This window comes from Neoarius graeffei, chromosome 7 (genome assembly GCF_027579695.1).
Source record: "Neoarius graeffei isolate fNeoGra1 chromosome 7, fNeoGra1.pri, whole genome shotgun sequence".
NCBI lineage: Eukaryota > Metazoa > Chordata > Actinopteri > Siluriformes > Ariidae > Neoarius > Neoarius graeffei.
In genome coordinates, this window is record NC_083575.1 from 86,617,986 (window position 1) to 86,634,257 (window position 16,272).

The 16,272-nt window shown below is 43.4% G+C and overlaps 1 protein-coding gene across 1 annotated transcript in view; it reads right to left on the reverse strand.

Annotated features, from left to right (window-relative positions):
* prmt9 (protein arginine methyltransferase 9) overlaps positions 1-16,272 on the reverse strand; it is a 46,013-nt gene that overhangs the window by 18,951 nt on the left and 10,790 nt on the right. Inside the window, exons 4-7 of the mRNA XM_060926547.1 lie at positions 11,823-11,990; positions 11,615-11,729; positions 6,840-6,952; positions 2,140-2,332 (exon numbers count right to left, since the gene is read on the reverse strand). Coding sequence (XP_060782530.1) covers positions 2,140-2,332; positions 6,840-6,952; positions 11,615-11,729; positions 11,823-11,990 — 589 coding nt within the window. The remainder of the gene's footprint in view (positions 1-2,139; positions 2,333-6,839; positions 6,953-11,614; positions 11,730-11,822; positions 11,991-16,272) is intronic.

The window sequence follows — 16,272 nt, forward strand, 5'->3', positions numbered from 1 at the left end:
TAAACAATACAAATGTATTATGAATCACATTAATGCTTCTCAATCCCTTGCAAAGGTTCTTAACATGATCTCTGGCTCACAAGGAATCAATAAATGGAGTCCAACATTGTGATTCAAACCTTACGCCAAAACATAAAATAAGCGTTTTTTGGCAAAAAAAATGAACCTCATGGTGCCACCATTAGACTTTTGAATATGGTCAAAAAATTGTACAGGATGTCTTTATTGGTGAAAAGGAACACCCGAACAAAAACGCATCAGATTTTATGAAAGTGACGGCAACTGATGCACCCTAATGTACGTACGTAAGAAAGCAAATAAACTAACAAAGACCAAAATAATAATAATAACAATAATAGATTCATGATACAAATGAACTGTTTTTTCTTTCTTTATTTTTAGTTCTCTTCCTTTATTTTCCGTCTCTTCATCTGTGTATTTCATTCTTGACTTGCAAGTGACGTCAAAGCAAAATAGAAACCCGGATGTCGGCCATGTTGGTGGATATACAGTACAAATGCGGGGTCAAGTGACGTTCCATTCAAAACAGTCACGCGTGCGCGACTCTTTGTTTTTCCACTGCTTTAAGCGTTCTTTTAGCTCTGCCGTATCTTTGTGCTGTATATGATCGTGGTCACAACAGTACTCGTGACCGTGGCACGTTCTGATTTTTTAGCATTCCGTCCGTGATTCGGAAAGAGGGTGAGGAAACTCTGAGGCTTAGTACGGAGACGAGACGAGGGGATCAGGACACTGCGTCCAATGACCATTTCGTCCAATAGTTAAGACATTTCCGTCAAGCCTTTTTCAGACGCACGATCAGTTATTTTATATTTCAGGTATTCCGATGTTCGCAAACGAAAGCCCTGCGAGAGCGCCACTCGGCGCCTAAAGAATTAACACGATTCAGCCGGCTTTAAAAATTAATAACTCCGTGAACAGAGCTCATAGAGAAGCCAAAATTGGCAGGCACCTCCTTCTAAAGGCCAATTTATGCTGACAACCCAGTCCTCGCAGATAGCGTCGCAGACAGTGTCTGCGTAGCCCCCCCCACCTTCGCAGACGCTCTGCGCACACCTCCCAAAAATTGTGACCACCGCAGAAGCCTCGCAGACAGCGCCGCAGACAAGAGGGCTCTGATTGGTCCACTCTACATCCGCTGTACACACACTCCTGCTTCCCTACTTTCCCGGTTTGGTTTGTTTTCACGACCGGCATTTTTAAAAACACGAGCGAAGATGGAGCAGCATGAAGAGCGGTTGATTGAGGAAGTACGTACATCTATACGACTCCAGTTCTAGTCATTATAAGTAACCGGAGGATAAACACTCCACTAACCACACCCACCAACTACTCCTAGCGACTTTGCGCCCCCTTGCGTTGTGGCGGTGAATAACATCGCGCACGCCTATTACTCCCCGCTCAACAATAAATTACAACTGTCTGTGAAAAGCTATCAGCGAAAGCCTTGTCGCAAGAGCATGCAGAGGCCTTAAGCCTCCCCTTTTGAAATAGCATGGTCAGAGGTCGGTAGGACTGCACCTCGGCCTGGTATTCACGAACGAAAGTCCCTGCGAGAGTGCTGCTCGGCGCCTAAAGATTTAATACGATCCATACAATGGCACTCATTTGCTTCAGTCAAATTCCATTAAGAATTCCTCCTTTTTTCAAACAAACACCGGAAATATAAAATAATTGATTGATAGTGCGTATGAAAAAGGCTTTGGATGAAACGACCCGTATTCGTACTCGATGGTCAGTAGAAGCGTCTTATCGTCAGAAAAGTCTGACTTTTTTTAAATATGGGTCAAAACCCACACACACGCACGCACATCTATCCAAGATCGAACGTTCAAATCGTGGTAATGCTGAGAAAATTCAGCATTGTTTACAGACACGCTTTCAGCAGCTACCGTCCTGGTTGCTTTGTATATCCACCATCACGGCGGACACTCAAGATGAAGCACGTTTTGATCACGTGGTTGAAAGTCAGCTATAGTGGATAAAAATGCAACTTTTGCCAAGAGAGAATGAAGGAAGGGATTTTCGAGCAGGTAACGGAGTTGACCAACCTTTACGCTTTTGCACTTTCTTGCTGCTGGGCTCCTGCAGTGTGTGTGTGTGTGTGTGTGTGTGTACCTGTGGGTTGTTGAAGTCTATATCCATCACCCTGCAGGGCTCTGTGAGGGCAGTGAAGCCTCCGGGCAGACGGCTCAGTCTCTCAGTGGTGTACGGCTCTGCCGCCTCATCTGCGTCTCCCGAATACCTCACGGGACTGCAGATGTGTCCTGCTGCAGCCAGATCCAGTCCCCCTACTGCACTCGCACACAGTCTGCACCAACACACACACAAAATATCCATGCTGTTCATCTCATTCCTAACCTCACCCTTTATCCAAGAGCTTATTACTAGTGAAATTCTAAACCTGTATGTGTAATACATTGCAATCAGAAATATTCAACCCCACCCCCAATAGATTAAAGATTTATCAATTCAAGTTTTTCCAAAGAGCAAGATTCTGCTTTGGATGACTTCTAGATGAGTTCAGTGACGCATAAAATCAACACCGAAAATGCATAATGTCGTATTTGTGTGTAACGGTATTATATTTTAAGATAGCCATGTCACGATTATTCAACCCCGATGTAATATTGTTTTTATGGCCTAAAGTGGAGTTGAAACATAATTAAGCCTTTGGGAACTCTATAACAATCCTTCATTTGGTTCCACTGTGATTGCATATACCGTAAACCCCACCCATGAAAGTATTCAAGGTCAGTTTGAAGTCATTGGAAAGACAAAGAAGCTTCCAGAAAAGCTGAGAGAGGAGATTATTTCATCACACCTAAAGAGCCTTGGGTATAAGACGATTTCCAAAAAATTCAACATTCCAAGAGACACCATTGGGAGCATAAGGAAGTTTAAAACTTCTGGAACAGCTGCAAACCTGCCTGGGCGTGAAAGAAAGCCCAAAATTTCATCAAGGGCCCTTCGCTACTTAGTCAGGACAACTAAGGAACCCCCCCAGGTGAGTGCAAGACACCTACAGGATGGCATGATGAAGGCTGGTACAAGTGCTTCAGTGGCAACTATAAAACGTGCACTGAATAAACAAGGATTTCATGGCCGGACTCCAAGACGCACTCAACTCTTGACCACAAGGAACATCAAAATTCGACTAGAAGATGCCAGAAGGAATTTGGATAAGACGGCAGAGTTTTGTTAGACAGTTCTATGGACTGATGAAACCAAACTGGAACTGTTTGGACATATGGACCAGCGGTATGTCTGGCGTGCGAAAGGCCAGGCTTATGACCAGAAGACGACCATCCCTACAGTCAAGCATGGAGGTGGGTCATTGATGACGTGGGGCTGTTGTTCTGCGGCAGGAACTGGCAATCTTGATCGTGTACCTGGCATCATGGATTCCCAGAAATACCAGGCCATTTTAAAGAGGAACGTGATGCCTTCTGTTGACAAATTAAACCTTGGTGATCGACGGACTTTCCAGCAAGACAATGATCCCAAGCACACCTCCAAGTCAACCAAAGCTTGGTTGAGAAAAAGATCCTGGAGTGGCCTTCTCAGTCACCACACTGCAAAAAATAAAAATCTTAGGAAGTTTATTTCTCTATTTTCAAGTCAAAACATCTAGCCACCCTTATTATAAGACATAATTGCCCAACAAGCAAAACCTCATTTAGCTAGAAAGGCTAGTTTTTAGACAGTCCATCTTGAAAATCTTCTCGTCTCGTCTTCTTCCGCTTTATCCGGGGCCGGGTTGCGGAGGCAGCAGTCTAAGCATGGAAGCCCAAACTTCCCTTTCCCCAGACACCTCGGCCAGCTCCTCTGGAAGAACACCGAGGCGTTCCCAGGCCAGCCGAGAGACATAGTCCCTCCAGCGTGTCCTGGGTCTTCCCCGGGGCCTCATGCCTGGAACACCTCCCCAGGGAGGCGTCCAGGAGGCATCTGAAAAAGATGCCCGAGCCACCTCAGCTGATTCCTCTCGATGTGGAGGAGCAGCGGCTCTACTCCAAGCTCCTCCTGAGTGACTGTGCTTCTCACCCTATCTCTAAGGGAATGCCCAGCCACCCTGCGAAGGAAACTCATTTCGGCCGCTTGTATTCGCGATCTTGTTCTTTCGGTCATTACCCAAAGCTCATGACCATCTTGAAAATCTTGTATAGACAAAATGTCTTAAAGTCTTATTTGGAGCACCTTTGAAAATAAAAAGTTTTTTTTTTTTTTTAAAACAAGTACGTACATTTTGGACATTTGCCAAATGCGGTTCATCTTGTTTCAAGAAAAAAAAAAAGTATGCTTGTTTTGGGAATAAATGAACTTTACTGAAATCTTTGAATCTTTCATTACAATTCAACTCCACCTTACAGATCCTAAGTTTACTGCGACTGTTTTCTCAGTCATTCAGAGCGAGGTCCTTCTAGATGCTGTACATACTCCATACCTGTCAACCCTCCCGTTTTTCCCGGGAAATCCCTTATTTTGACTTATTTCCCACTGTCTTCCCGTTTTTTTATTTTCCCGAAAATATCCCGTATTTTCACATTATACAAAAGTCCCGTATTTTCACAATATAAAAAAGTCGGTAGGTCCAGAATTCATGACGCGCCTCTGACAGGAGTTTATAGCAGGAAGTCGGGCCATGAATTCACGTCCCCACCCTCTCAGGCATCAGTAATTACAGAACTACGTCCGGAGGCGAGGCTGAACAAGTGATTAGGTCCAGTGTTGCCAGATTGGGCGGTTTCAAGTGCATTTTGGCGGGTTTTGAACATATTTTGGGCTGGAAAACGTCAGCAGTATCTGGCAACACTGATTAGGTCTGAGGTGAAGATGGCGATGCTAATAGCTAAGAAAAACATTAGCCTCTCTTTCTTTGATGATTTCAACAAGTGCGTGGCTGGAATGTTCCCAGACTCTTCCCTCGCAAAGAAATTTTCCATGGGGAAAACGAAAGCCTCCCAAATAATCAAAGGTAAGCTACACATGTTTACATTAAGTATGTCCTGGCTAAGACCTCATAAATAGCCTAGTGTAAACTAATTGGTGTATTCACTGTTTTATCCACTCACTATTTTATTTTCTATCTGAAACTTACCCATTTTAAAATCACTCTTGGTTTAATATCCATCCATCCATCCATCCATCCATCTATCTAGTGTTCCGAGGCCATGACTATGGTAAAACCATAATAAATTGCAATGGAATTGAATTTATTGACTGGTTATATAATGACCTTTCTTATTTTAACGTAAGATACGTATTTTAGCCCTTAATTTGGGAAATAACTGGTACCACTGAAAGCAAATAAAAATAAATGTATAGTTTATTCACAAATGCACTCTATAAACCATAAGCATATTGAGTTTGGGTCTTGGCTATCACCAACATGCACCAGAGTACAGGAAATCACAAATACTAGATAGAAAATTGCCCCCCATTCAACTACACACCCACTTTTGGTGAAGGGTATGACTTTCCGAAATTTTCCCTTATTTTGAGTTAAAAATCTGGGAAATATCCCTTTTTTTCAAACCTCAAAGTTGACAGGTATGACATACTCTAGACCAGACAAGTGCCTTCAAAAAGGCTATGAGTGAGTGGAGGGCGTTTTAGTGAGGTCTTTTTGGAATGCTGGGAGTTAAGTTCAGTGTTTTTTTGTTTGTTTGGTTGTTTTTTTTTTTTTTTTTGTGCCTGATCTTGTAAACCCCTCGTACACATGAATAGTCAGTGCCCCCAAAATGCACTGTTGCTTTGGCGTTGTGTAAGCACTGCAAGTCAAAATGCGTAGACTTTTTTTTTTTGGTGCCTGAGGTCCTGGGGAAGTGGAATCTTAAGAGATGTTTTAATGTTTGAATGTTGAAATGGGGAAAAAAAAAATAAACTTGTTGCAATGCTACACGTGTCGTCAACTTGATTCAAGATAGTCTCTGGTCTCATATCTAGAGTATTTTACTAATTACAGGTCACAAAAGGAGAATCTTTTAAGCTAGCAATGCTTAGTTGTAGAATTTAACAATCCTAATATTAGTATATTTATCTTAAATTCAGTTTTTACTGCTAAGACTTTGTCATGAATTTAAGTGAAATACCCTTAAAATGAAATAAATAAAAATGACTTGAATGGCTAAATGTAAGAAGGACGATCTTGTTATAAGAACTATTTTGAGTTAATCAGATCTCGCATAATAAGTTCCCCGATCTTATTTTGGAATTATTTCATCTAAAAACAGGTTAGATTTTTCATCTTACTTTAAGAAATCTTACCAAGTCAAATTTGACTCGTTCCATTGGCAGATTTTTTTTCACCTGATTCAAGCAAATATGCTTCGTTTTAATCTTTTATTTCTTAGTTTTGAAAGGCCATTTTTTGCAGTGCAGACTGAAATCTTTGGTGGGATTTAAAGAAGGCAGTTGCAGCACGGAAGCCATCAAACATCACCGAGCTCGAGGCTTTTGCACGTGAAGAACAGGCCAAGATTCCGGTCGAGAGGTGTAAGAAGTTTGTCCGCACTTACCGAAAACGTTTGTTCGAAGTTATAAAAGCTAAAGGATGCTCCACAAAGTACTGAAGCTGGGGGTTAAAAGACTTGAGTTCAAATGAAAATGGAAGTCAACTTCTGTTGTCAATATTTTTCGTTGTTTAATGAGGTTTTTTTTTGTCATTTATTATTGTTATAATCTTTGATCCACATCACTATAATGTCTTTTGAGGTGAGGGGGTTGAATATTTCTGATTGCAACTGCGCGCACACACACACACACACACACACACACACACACACACACACACACACACACGACCCTTAACCTCTCACCTGTGGTGTCTGCGGATCTCGTGGCACTCCAGGGCCATTGCGAACACTGTGGCGCCGGCAGGTATGACTCGACCCGTCTGGGAAGGACTGGACAGTGGGACATCTTCAGCGTTCTTTCAGAAAGTTACACAATGCAACAGTTAAATTATTTCCTACCGCTTTAAAGGAACAGTCCACCATACTTCCATAATGAAATATGCTCTTATCTGAATTGAGACGAGCTGCTCCGTACCTCTCCGGGCTTTGCGCGACCTCCCAGTCAGTCAGACGCAGTCAGACGCGCTGTCACTCCTGTTAGCAATGTAGCTAGGCTCAGCATGGCCAACGGTATTTTTTGGGGCTGTAGTTAGATGCGACCAAATTCTTCCGCGTTTTTCCTGTTTACATAGGTTTATATGACCAGTGACATGAAACAAGTTCAGTTACACAAATTGAAACGTAGCAATTTTCTATGGTATGGAAAGTCCGCACTATAATGACAGGCGTACTAACACCTTCTCCGCGCTTCGACAGCGCATTGATACGGAGCTCAGATATCAATGCGCTGCCGAAGCGCGCAGAAGGTGTTAGTACGCCTGTCATTATAGTGCGCACTTTCCATAGCATAGAAAATCGCTACGTTTCAATTTGTGTAACTGAACTTGTTTCATGTCACTGGTCATATAAACCTATGTAAACAGGAAAAACGCGGAAGAGTTTGGTCGCATCTAACTACAGCCCCAAAAAATACCGTTGGTCATGCTGAGCCTAGCTACATTGCTAACAGGAGTGACAGCGCGTCTGACTGACTGGGAGGTCGCGCAAAGCTCGGAGAGGGACGGAGCAGCTCATCTCAATTCAGAGAAGAGCATATTTCATTATGGAAGTACGGTGGACTGTTCCTTTAAGCTCCACTCCTATAGCAGAGACACATTTATACCGTATTCTGTATTAGAATCTCTGGATCTGAGTGGAGAAGATCCTGAGGGAGCTCATCAACCTGGATAGGAATGGATATTTGTAAATTAGTTGATGAGCATTTGCACAAGAAATCTGGTAAAACCCGGTAATTTTGGGAAAAAACGTTCGTATCCTACGTTCGTATAATCGTCCGCGCACTCGGGAGCATGAGTAAGATCCGAACGTCTTTCTGAAATTGGTCGATTCAGCAAGGTTTGTTAATTAGTGTTGTTTTGCGTAAAATAAACCTCGCTTTCTTGACTTCATATCATGCAAATCGCAAGGAATTATTGCATTTATGTGTAGTTTATAAAGTATAAATGCACGTTATCGATTGTTAACATGGTGCGTTATAAGCCGTATTTGTTTCTTTACAGCACTAATACCACAACACCAAATGATGACTGCGGAAAAACGTGAAGCAACCACAGGTCTAGCGCCCCTACTGGCTGGCTGCAGTGTAACGTAGCTCCGGCCATCCCCGTGTGCTTCAATGACATCGCCTCACTTTTTTTTTTTTCATCGAATCGGTCTTTCCATCTACAGTGTCTAATTCAAACAGTTAGTTTTCCCTTTGCACATTTTTTATTTTCCTCCAGAAATCAGTGTTTAAAACGTCATTCTACAACTACTATATCACAAGAAGGCGTGGCTACATTTGGGAATGACGTGATCGCGCTGGACTTTGGGAGAGAGGCTTTGCACCGTCACGTGACTCCATAGGAACGGTAATTACGCCGCCATGACACTTGTAGTGCTTCATTCAGACGAGTTAGTCGTTATTGGTCGATACGGGAAGGGTGGTTTGTTTTGCGTTTTTGGATGTGCAAATCGTTTTGAACGAAACAAAGGCATCATATTTTTTAATTTATCAAAAGTAATTCATCATCAGGGAAAAAAAAAAAAAACTAGAGAAATTTCTGAACATAGAGGGAGGGGGGAACAAAAAAATATTCAGTGGGACTCGATGTCGAACAGAGGTCAAAAACCCTCTGGTATGCTAACTTCATTTCCACCAAGGCACGAATTTGAAAAAAAAAAAAAAAGCTGGGAGGTCCGTATGGTGAAATACCATGACCGAGGTCTTGAAAGTACTGAGCGAGGCCCTCTGGGCCGAGGTCAGTATTCAAGGCCGAGGTCACGGTATTTCACCATACGGACCGACCTTAAGCTGGTAAATAATATATTTATTTTTTTCTTTACCAAATTCTAACAGAAAACGAGAGCGCCCGAAAGGGAAAACCGAGCCGAGCCGCCATTTTGAATCCTCATTCACGGCTGTAATGCAAATGGCTTCCTCCTCGGTACCCAAGTGCACTTCCATGGCAGGAAAAAAAAAAAAAAAAAACACTACATTTTGCCACCTATGTAGTGCCCTATTTATACAAAATTGAGTCATTCAGGATTCAGCCATGTTTAGCCTAGGTCACAACTGGCCGTACGTGCTCCTACGGCCGGTCTACGTGCAAGAAACGCATGGAGGGCGCGCATGTGACGTGCTGATTTTCGAGCCGTAGACCGGCCGCAGAGGTTCTTTGTCATGTCAAACAAACTCTACGGGCGCTTACGTTTTTTTCAGGTTGCAAGACAAACTTACAGCCAACGTGCGTCTTTCTCCACGAACAAAAAAAACGCAGCGATTTGGGAAACGCCAGAAATTGCACGGCCAAAAAATCGTATGTCCGGTTGTGACCTAGGCTTTTTTGCTCGGTGTTGGCAAATTACAGTTTTTAGCTTTCTCCTGAAAGGTTTTCTTTTATTTCTTCTTCCTCAGGGTAGTAAAACTCGCTTTCGCTGTGAACACTGTCGTTATCGCTATCCATGCTGTAAAATTAATGCTATTCTCCTGAGAAATGCTGGCAAACATTTATAAGATTTTTGATAATCTTATAAATAAATCTTATTAAAAAAAGATAAATGTTGACAAAAAAATGCTACTATGTTTGTTGTTGTGAACGAGCGAGTTGCCAGAGGTCCGTAACTGGGGTCCGTACCGTAGAATACAGACCCGCTCGCCAGCCAATCAGAGCGCAGGATTTGAACCGTGAAAAAAAAAAAAATCTATTTCACAACTGCAGCGTGGTGCTCATTCTTATACAGTGACATGAACATGAGCAATACGGTGGCTCTGCAGAGCCGCTTTCACCGAGACTTAAAGTGCATTTACGTTCAGGGATCCTTCAGAGCGTGTTGTGCATGTGCCTGGGACCCAGTCGTTATGGGAAACACCGGATGCTGATTTGAGCACAATCAGCACACGCATATAAGGACAGTGTTTTCACACAGACTTTGTGAAGTATTCGGTCAGATATGTGACGGTCGACAGGTCTAAGTGCAGGAAGAGTGTTTATTACATGGTGGTGTAGTGGTTAGCAGGTTCTGGGTTCGAGTCCAGTGACCGACGGTGACAAAGGCAGCTTCTTTTATTAGCAGGCGCGATATTTACAAAAACAAACCAAAACACAACACAAGTGAAACTGAACACGGTCATAAACATGGCTGGAAACAAACGTCTCATCTCATTATCTGTAGCCGCTTTATCCTGTTCTACAGGGTCGCAGGCAAGCTGGAGCCTATCCCAGCTGACTACGGGCGAAAGGTGGGGTACACCCTGGACAAGTCGCCAGGTCATCACAGGGCTGACACATAGACACAGACAACCATTCACACTCACATTCACACCTACAGTCAATTTAGAGTCACCAGTTAACCTAACCTGCATGTCTTTGGACTGTGGGGGAAACCGGAGCACCCGGAGGAAACCTACGCGGACACGGGGAGAACATGTAAACTCCACACAGAAAGGCCCTCGCCGGCCACGGGGCTCGAACCCGGACCTTCTTGCTGTGAGGAGACAGCGCTAACCACTACACCACCGTGCCGCCCGGAAACAAACGTGACTGTGATAATGATAATACTTCGCAAAGCCTCGGTGTCCCTTATATGCATGTGCTGATTGCTTTCAAATCAGAATCAGGCGTTTCCCATAACTACTGGGTCCCAAGTGCATGCACAACGCGCTCCGAAGTATCCCAAATGTAAATGCACTTTTCAAGTCTTGGTGAAGGTGAAGGACACACCATCACTGGCCACTTTAATAGGAACTTCTTGTTGATTCTAAGATTCCTGTTCTTGGCTGCAGGACTGGAACCCAATGTGTTCTTCTGCTGTTGCATGCTGAGATGCTTTTCTGCTCACCACGGTTGTAAAGAGTTGCTACGAGTTACTACATCCTTCCTAGCGAAAAAGCTCGAATCTCATTTTCCTCTGAGCTCTCATCAACAAGGTGGTTTTTTCGCCCCCCACCCACAGAACTGTCACTCACTGACTCGACTCGATGTTTTCTTGTTTTTCGCACCATTCTGTCTGTGTAAACTCTCGAGACTGTTGTGTGTGAAAACACCAGGAGATCAGCAGTTTCTGAAATACTCAAACCAAACCAACACCCATGTCACGGTGAAAGTCGGTCACACTTTGAGATCACAGTTTTGCCCATCCTGATGTCTGAGCGTTGTGAACGTTAACTGAAGCTCTTGATTTGATGCATCAACGGATCGGCTGATTAGAGAACAGCAGGTTTCCTAATAAAGTAGCCAGTGAGCGTGCATGTATAAAATGTCTTTCAATTCTATTATGAACATGATACAGTACATTAAAATGACCAGAAACAATTCTTTCCTTGACTGGTTTGCATCATTAAAATAAATCGGTGTACGCAAACAAAGCATCTGCGTTAACTAGAACATTTACAATAGATATCATGTATAAAGACGGTTCTCGTAAAAAACGTTACTAATCCGTCTTAATAAACATCCAGCGCTTTGAGTGACTCAAACCTGGCTACTTCCAGGAGGTGGTAAGAGCAAATGCTTCCAGGCGTGAATCAAACTCTCAACGATTCCCTCCCCGAGCAGTCCAGCATCCACCGTTTCCGTGACAACCAAGGACACCCTGCCGAAAAACGTCACTCCGTCTGAGTGATTTTTATCACGCATGTTTACATATGTCAGTAAATCTAGCGAGTGTGACGCGTGTATGGATCACCTGTTGGGAATGTCTCTGGGGATTTCCATCTCCAGCGATTTCTTGTGGAGGATCTTGATGCTATCGGCCATGCCGTTGGCCGAGACCACCTCGCACGCCAGCTCGTACATGGTCTTAGACAGCTCGCAGGCGTACACCTCGTTCGCACCCGCTTTCTTCGCACACATCCTGGCAAACACAAACGCAAAGCGGCCGTCTTTTTCACGGTTCTGAGGACGCCTGAGCATGTAGGAAAAATCTTTTATTCAGAAGACCTATGTGATACAATATGATTTTGAGTAGGGCTTTGGAAAAACTACACCCAAGTAAACAATGAGTAAGTCATTCTCATACCATAAATAATATAAACGAACAACATGATGACAAAGTCGATAAAGAGCAATTCCAGCGTTATGGATGTGACACTTGAACTCAAAATGGCAACAAATGACCCAGTGCATGTTTTATTGTCTCCCAGTATTTAAACAGGTGTTGCATATTTTAAGGCTGTACCATACTGGAGAAGTGATAGAACAAGAACAATTCCCATAGTACATCTAGGCCATGCCAGAAAACGCCAATAAAAGATGCGTTATGGATGTGACAGAAAAAGTATCACTTTTCTTGGGTGACTGTACATTTTTATCAAACTCTGTGAAATTGTAAACCTAATGTCGAAATGGAGAGATCCGTTTGATAGAGGGGTCCAAGGTGAATATTAAAAAAATCTTTGTTTAAAATATTTTGTATTTCATGCAGAGTTTCGGAAGGAAAAGTCAGCGTTATGGATGTGACGAAATTCCGTTATGGATGTGACGCGTCTGAAATAGACATGGCGTATGTTTAGAAAATCAGCAATTTAACCACCATAACCCTTTGAAAAACTCTCTAAATATCAGCTAAAACTATCAAAGTTCTTAAATAATATTTAGGATGGCTATTGTTTTGCTGTTTTGTGGATTTTAGCATACATTTCTGTGGCTTGTGGCAATAATATAGAATTGTACATGATCAAAGTTGATTTTAGCTTGGGTTTTACATTATAAGAAAGAAAGACTGACAGTGACATATTAGGTGATCAAAATATTTATTTATGTATGTATTTATTTATTTGTTTATTTATTTAGTTTGTTTAGTTTGAAATTTGGGATCTCCTGTGAGGTTGACATTTACATGGAATTGCCCTAAAGCCGAATCATTTACTCCAAAGGAACGTTTCGCCACACGTGACTGAAAAGCCGAGTGTGGAATGATCGCCATCGAAACGAGATGACCGGCTCAGGTAAAGCATTTCCTCTGTCAGCAGGAAATCAAGGCAAAAGTATAGACCCCTTGTGTGTGATGTCACGCATCACGTAATAATTTCTCCTGGGGGACAACCAGACACCATCTTTCCTGTAAGTAGGCATATCAGACTCTCGCCGGCCGTGCTGTGAAAACTGTGCATGCAGACGCTCATCCAAGTTTCCAAATCTGTCATTGCTTAAAGAGGAACTGGAGTCATTTTTAAACTTGCTTTATTTCTTAATTAACGTGTTATTTGATGACGTTTTCGGTTTTAGTAACCTTATATCGTGACTCGTATTGGCAATTAAATATTATACTTATCGGCCTATTTGGTTTTTATCCATGTTGAATTTAGTGCGTTTGGTCTACGGCAGGCGTCGCTTATCCGCGCCATCTTCACGGGACTTGTGAATCGTCAAATTCTTCTCTGGCTAGAACACGTACAGTGCAGCCCTGAAACGAGTGTCCTTCGTTCTAGAGCCCTGCACTCCCGCGGGAGTCCCGCGGGACCCGACGCAAAGGGACAAATTTTGAAAGCTCATTGCAGGCGGGAGGGGGAGTGCACAATGCGGGAGCGGGCGGGAGAGGTGATAAGCTGCAGTCCCGCTAACTAAAAACGTGTTTAAAATACAATTTATAAATTATTAATTTATGTCTATCATATATAATTTGTGCTGGATATTTTATTTGGCATTAATAATAATATTTTAAGATGCCTATATTTGCGGATGTGGTCTAATCTCGCGTACGTTTCCGATTCCTTTCCGCTCTTCCGTGTTTGAGATCTCCGATCATGGCAGAAGAGCAGAGCTCCTCTAGTGAAGCTCACAGTGCTTCAGAAGTAAGTGCTGGTTTAAAAAGAGGTACATTTACCATTAAAAAGTCAAGAGTCCTGAAATCAGACATTTGGAAGTCGTTCTCACTCGTGTACGACGCAGAGGGAAATCAGCTGCCCTTTGCTTGTTGTGATAAGTGCCAAAAGGTTCTGACATACAACGGCCATAAATCAGGTACATCAGGCCTGAATCGCCATGTATGTACTGTCTTAAAAGGACAACAATTGTTGGAGTTCAGAGGGAACAACGCAAAAGTGACAGATGCGTTGAAGGCAAAGACCGTGGAGAAATGTGTTGATTTTGTTGCTGCGGACCTCCGCCCGTATGACAGCATCGCTGGTCGGGGATTAGTTCAGTTAGCCCAACACTTAGTTGACACGGCAGCCACAATAGGCAAATTCGATGTGCGAGATATTCTGCCCCATCCAACAACTGTGTCACGTCATGTAGATGATAGGGCACTCAAATTTAGAAGAGCTGTTGTTGATGACATGAACAATGACAAGAACTTTCGTGAGAAATAACGCGAACGTCTGCATCATGCGGGATTTGCGGGCAGGAGCGGGACAAAATATGGCAGGCGCGGGCGGGACTGAAAATCATAATTCTTTGCGGGAGCGGGCGGGAGCAGGACTGCACAATGCGGGAGCGGGACTGAAAATTCTGTCCCGCGCAGACCTCTACTTTGTTCTTGAGATGAAGAAAGACTGCAGAGTCTATCTAGCCAGAGAAGACCAGTGGTTTGAAAGAGGACTAAAAGAAGCAATCTTCATCAACCTGGAACAACCATCGCTGAACAGACGAGGTGGTCCGAGACACCACTTCTCAGCCACCTACGGTGCAGTCCTTGGCACACTTCCCAGAAAACTGAATACACATCCACACCAAGACTCAGGCCAAGTTTACATTAGACCGTATCTGTCTCGTTTTCTTCGCGGATGCACTGTCCGTTTACATTAAACCGCCTGGAAACGCCGGGAAACGGGAATCCGCCAGGGTCCACGTATTCAATCCAGATCGTGTCTGGTCCGGTGCTGTGTAAACATTGAGGATACGCGGATACGCTGTGCTGAGCTCTAGCTGGCGTCGTCATTGGACAACATCACTGTGACATCCACCTTCCTGATTCGCTGGCGTTGGTCATGTGACACGACTGCTGAAAAACGGCGTGGACTTCCGCCTTGTATCACCTTTCATTAAAGAGTATAAAAGTATGAAAATACTGCAAATACTGATGCAAATACTGCCCATTGTGTAGTTATGATTGTCTTTAGGCTTGCCATCCTTCCACTTGCAAGTGGTAAGTGATGTGCGCTGGGATCACACACACAGCGGCTCAGTCCCGAATCACTGCTCGTGCGCTTCACTCGCATGCTCTGTGAGCTGCGCAGGGCCAGAGTGCGCAGCCTCCAGAGGGCACTCGCTGTTCAGGGCGGAGTGATTTGGAGAGCAGGATGCCTGCGGAGCCGAGCGTATCCGTGTATTGGTGTTGCTGTGTGCACGCGAATCGTGTATTGGTGTTGCTGTGTGCACGCGAATCGTTTTAAAAACATTAATCTGATGATCCGCTGATACGGTCTAATGTAAACCCCACCTCAGCTGATTTCAATGACTCGCATGATGGCAGAGAGAGCCAACGATCCACAGATCACCCTAACGACCCTCTAGGCTGCTAACACTGTTCACACCCGGGCTCCAGTGACCCCAACAACCTACAGGATGACGGAGCAGGGGCACCCCCCCTTTGTCGGACCATACATTTTTTTCAATAGCCACATAAGAATATTAGAAAAGCGCCGACTGTAATTTTTCTAACATTTTTTTTTTTTTTTAAACTAGATTGTCACCTCAGCCTCATGAGGGTTTCTATAACCTTGTATGGACTTCCTGTGGTTTGGGCGTGAAAACCCAGTTCTGCACAAGCGCAACATGATCGCACTAGAAAGTATGGTCAAGCTTGGTCATGGTACAGTATTTCCTCGTGTTAATTCGCCATGTCAAAATAAGAAAAACTTGCCTCCTTCTTTCGACGTGAAGAGACGTAAGCAATTTATAATTTTTTTTTCCCATCAAAGTTGCATTTTGTGGCTTCGAAGCTAAGTTTTAGTGCGCCGTTTCTACAACCCCGATTCCAAAAAAGTTGGGACAAAGTACAAATTGTAAATAAAAATGGAATGCAATAATTTACAAATCTCAAAAACTGATATTGTATTCACAATAGAACATAGACAACATATCAAATGTCGAAAGTGAGACATTTTTTGAAAATTTCATGCCAAATATTGGCTCATTTGAAATTTCATGACAGCAACACATCTCAAAAAAGTTGGGACAGGGGCAATAAGAGG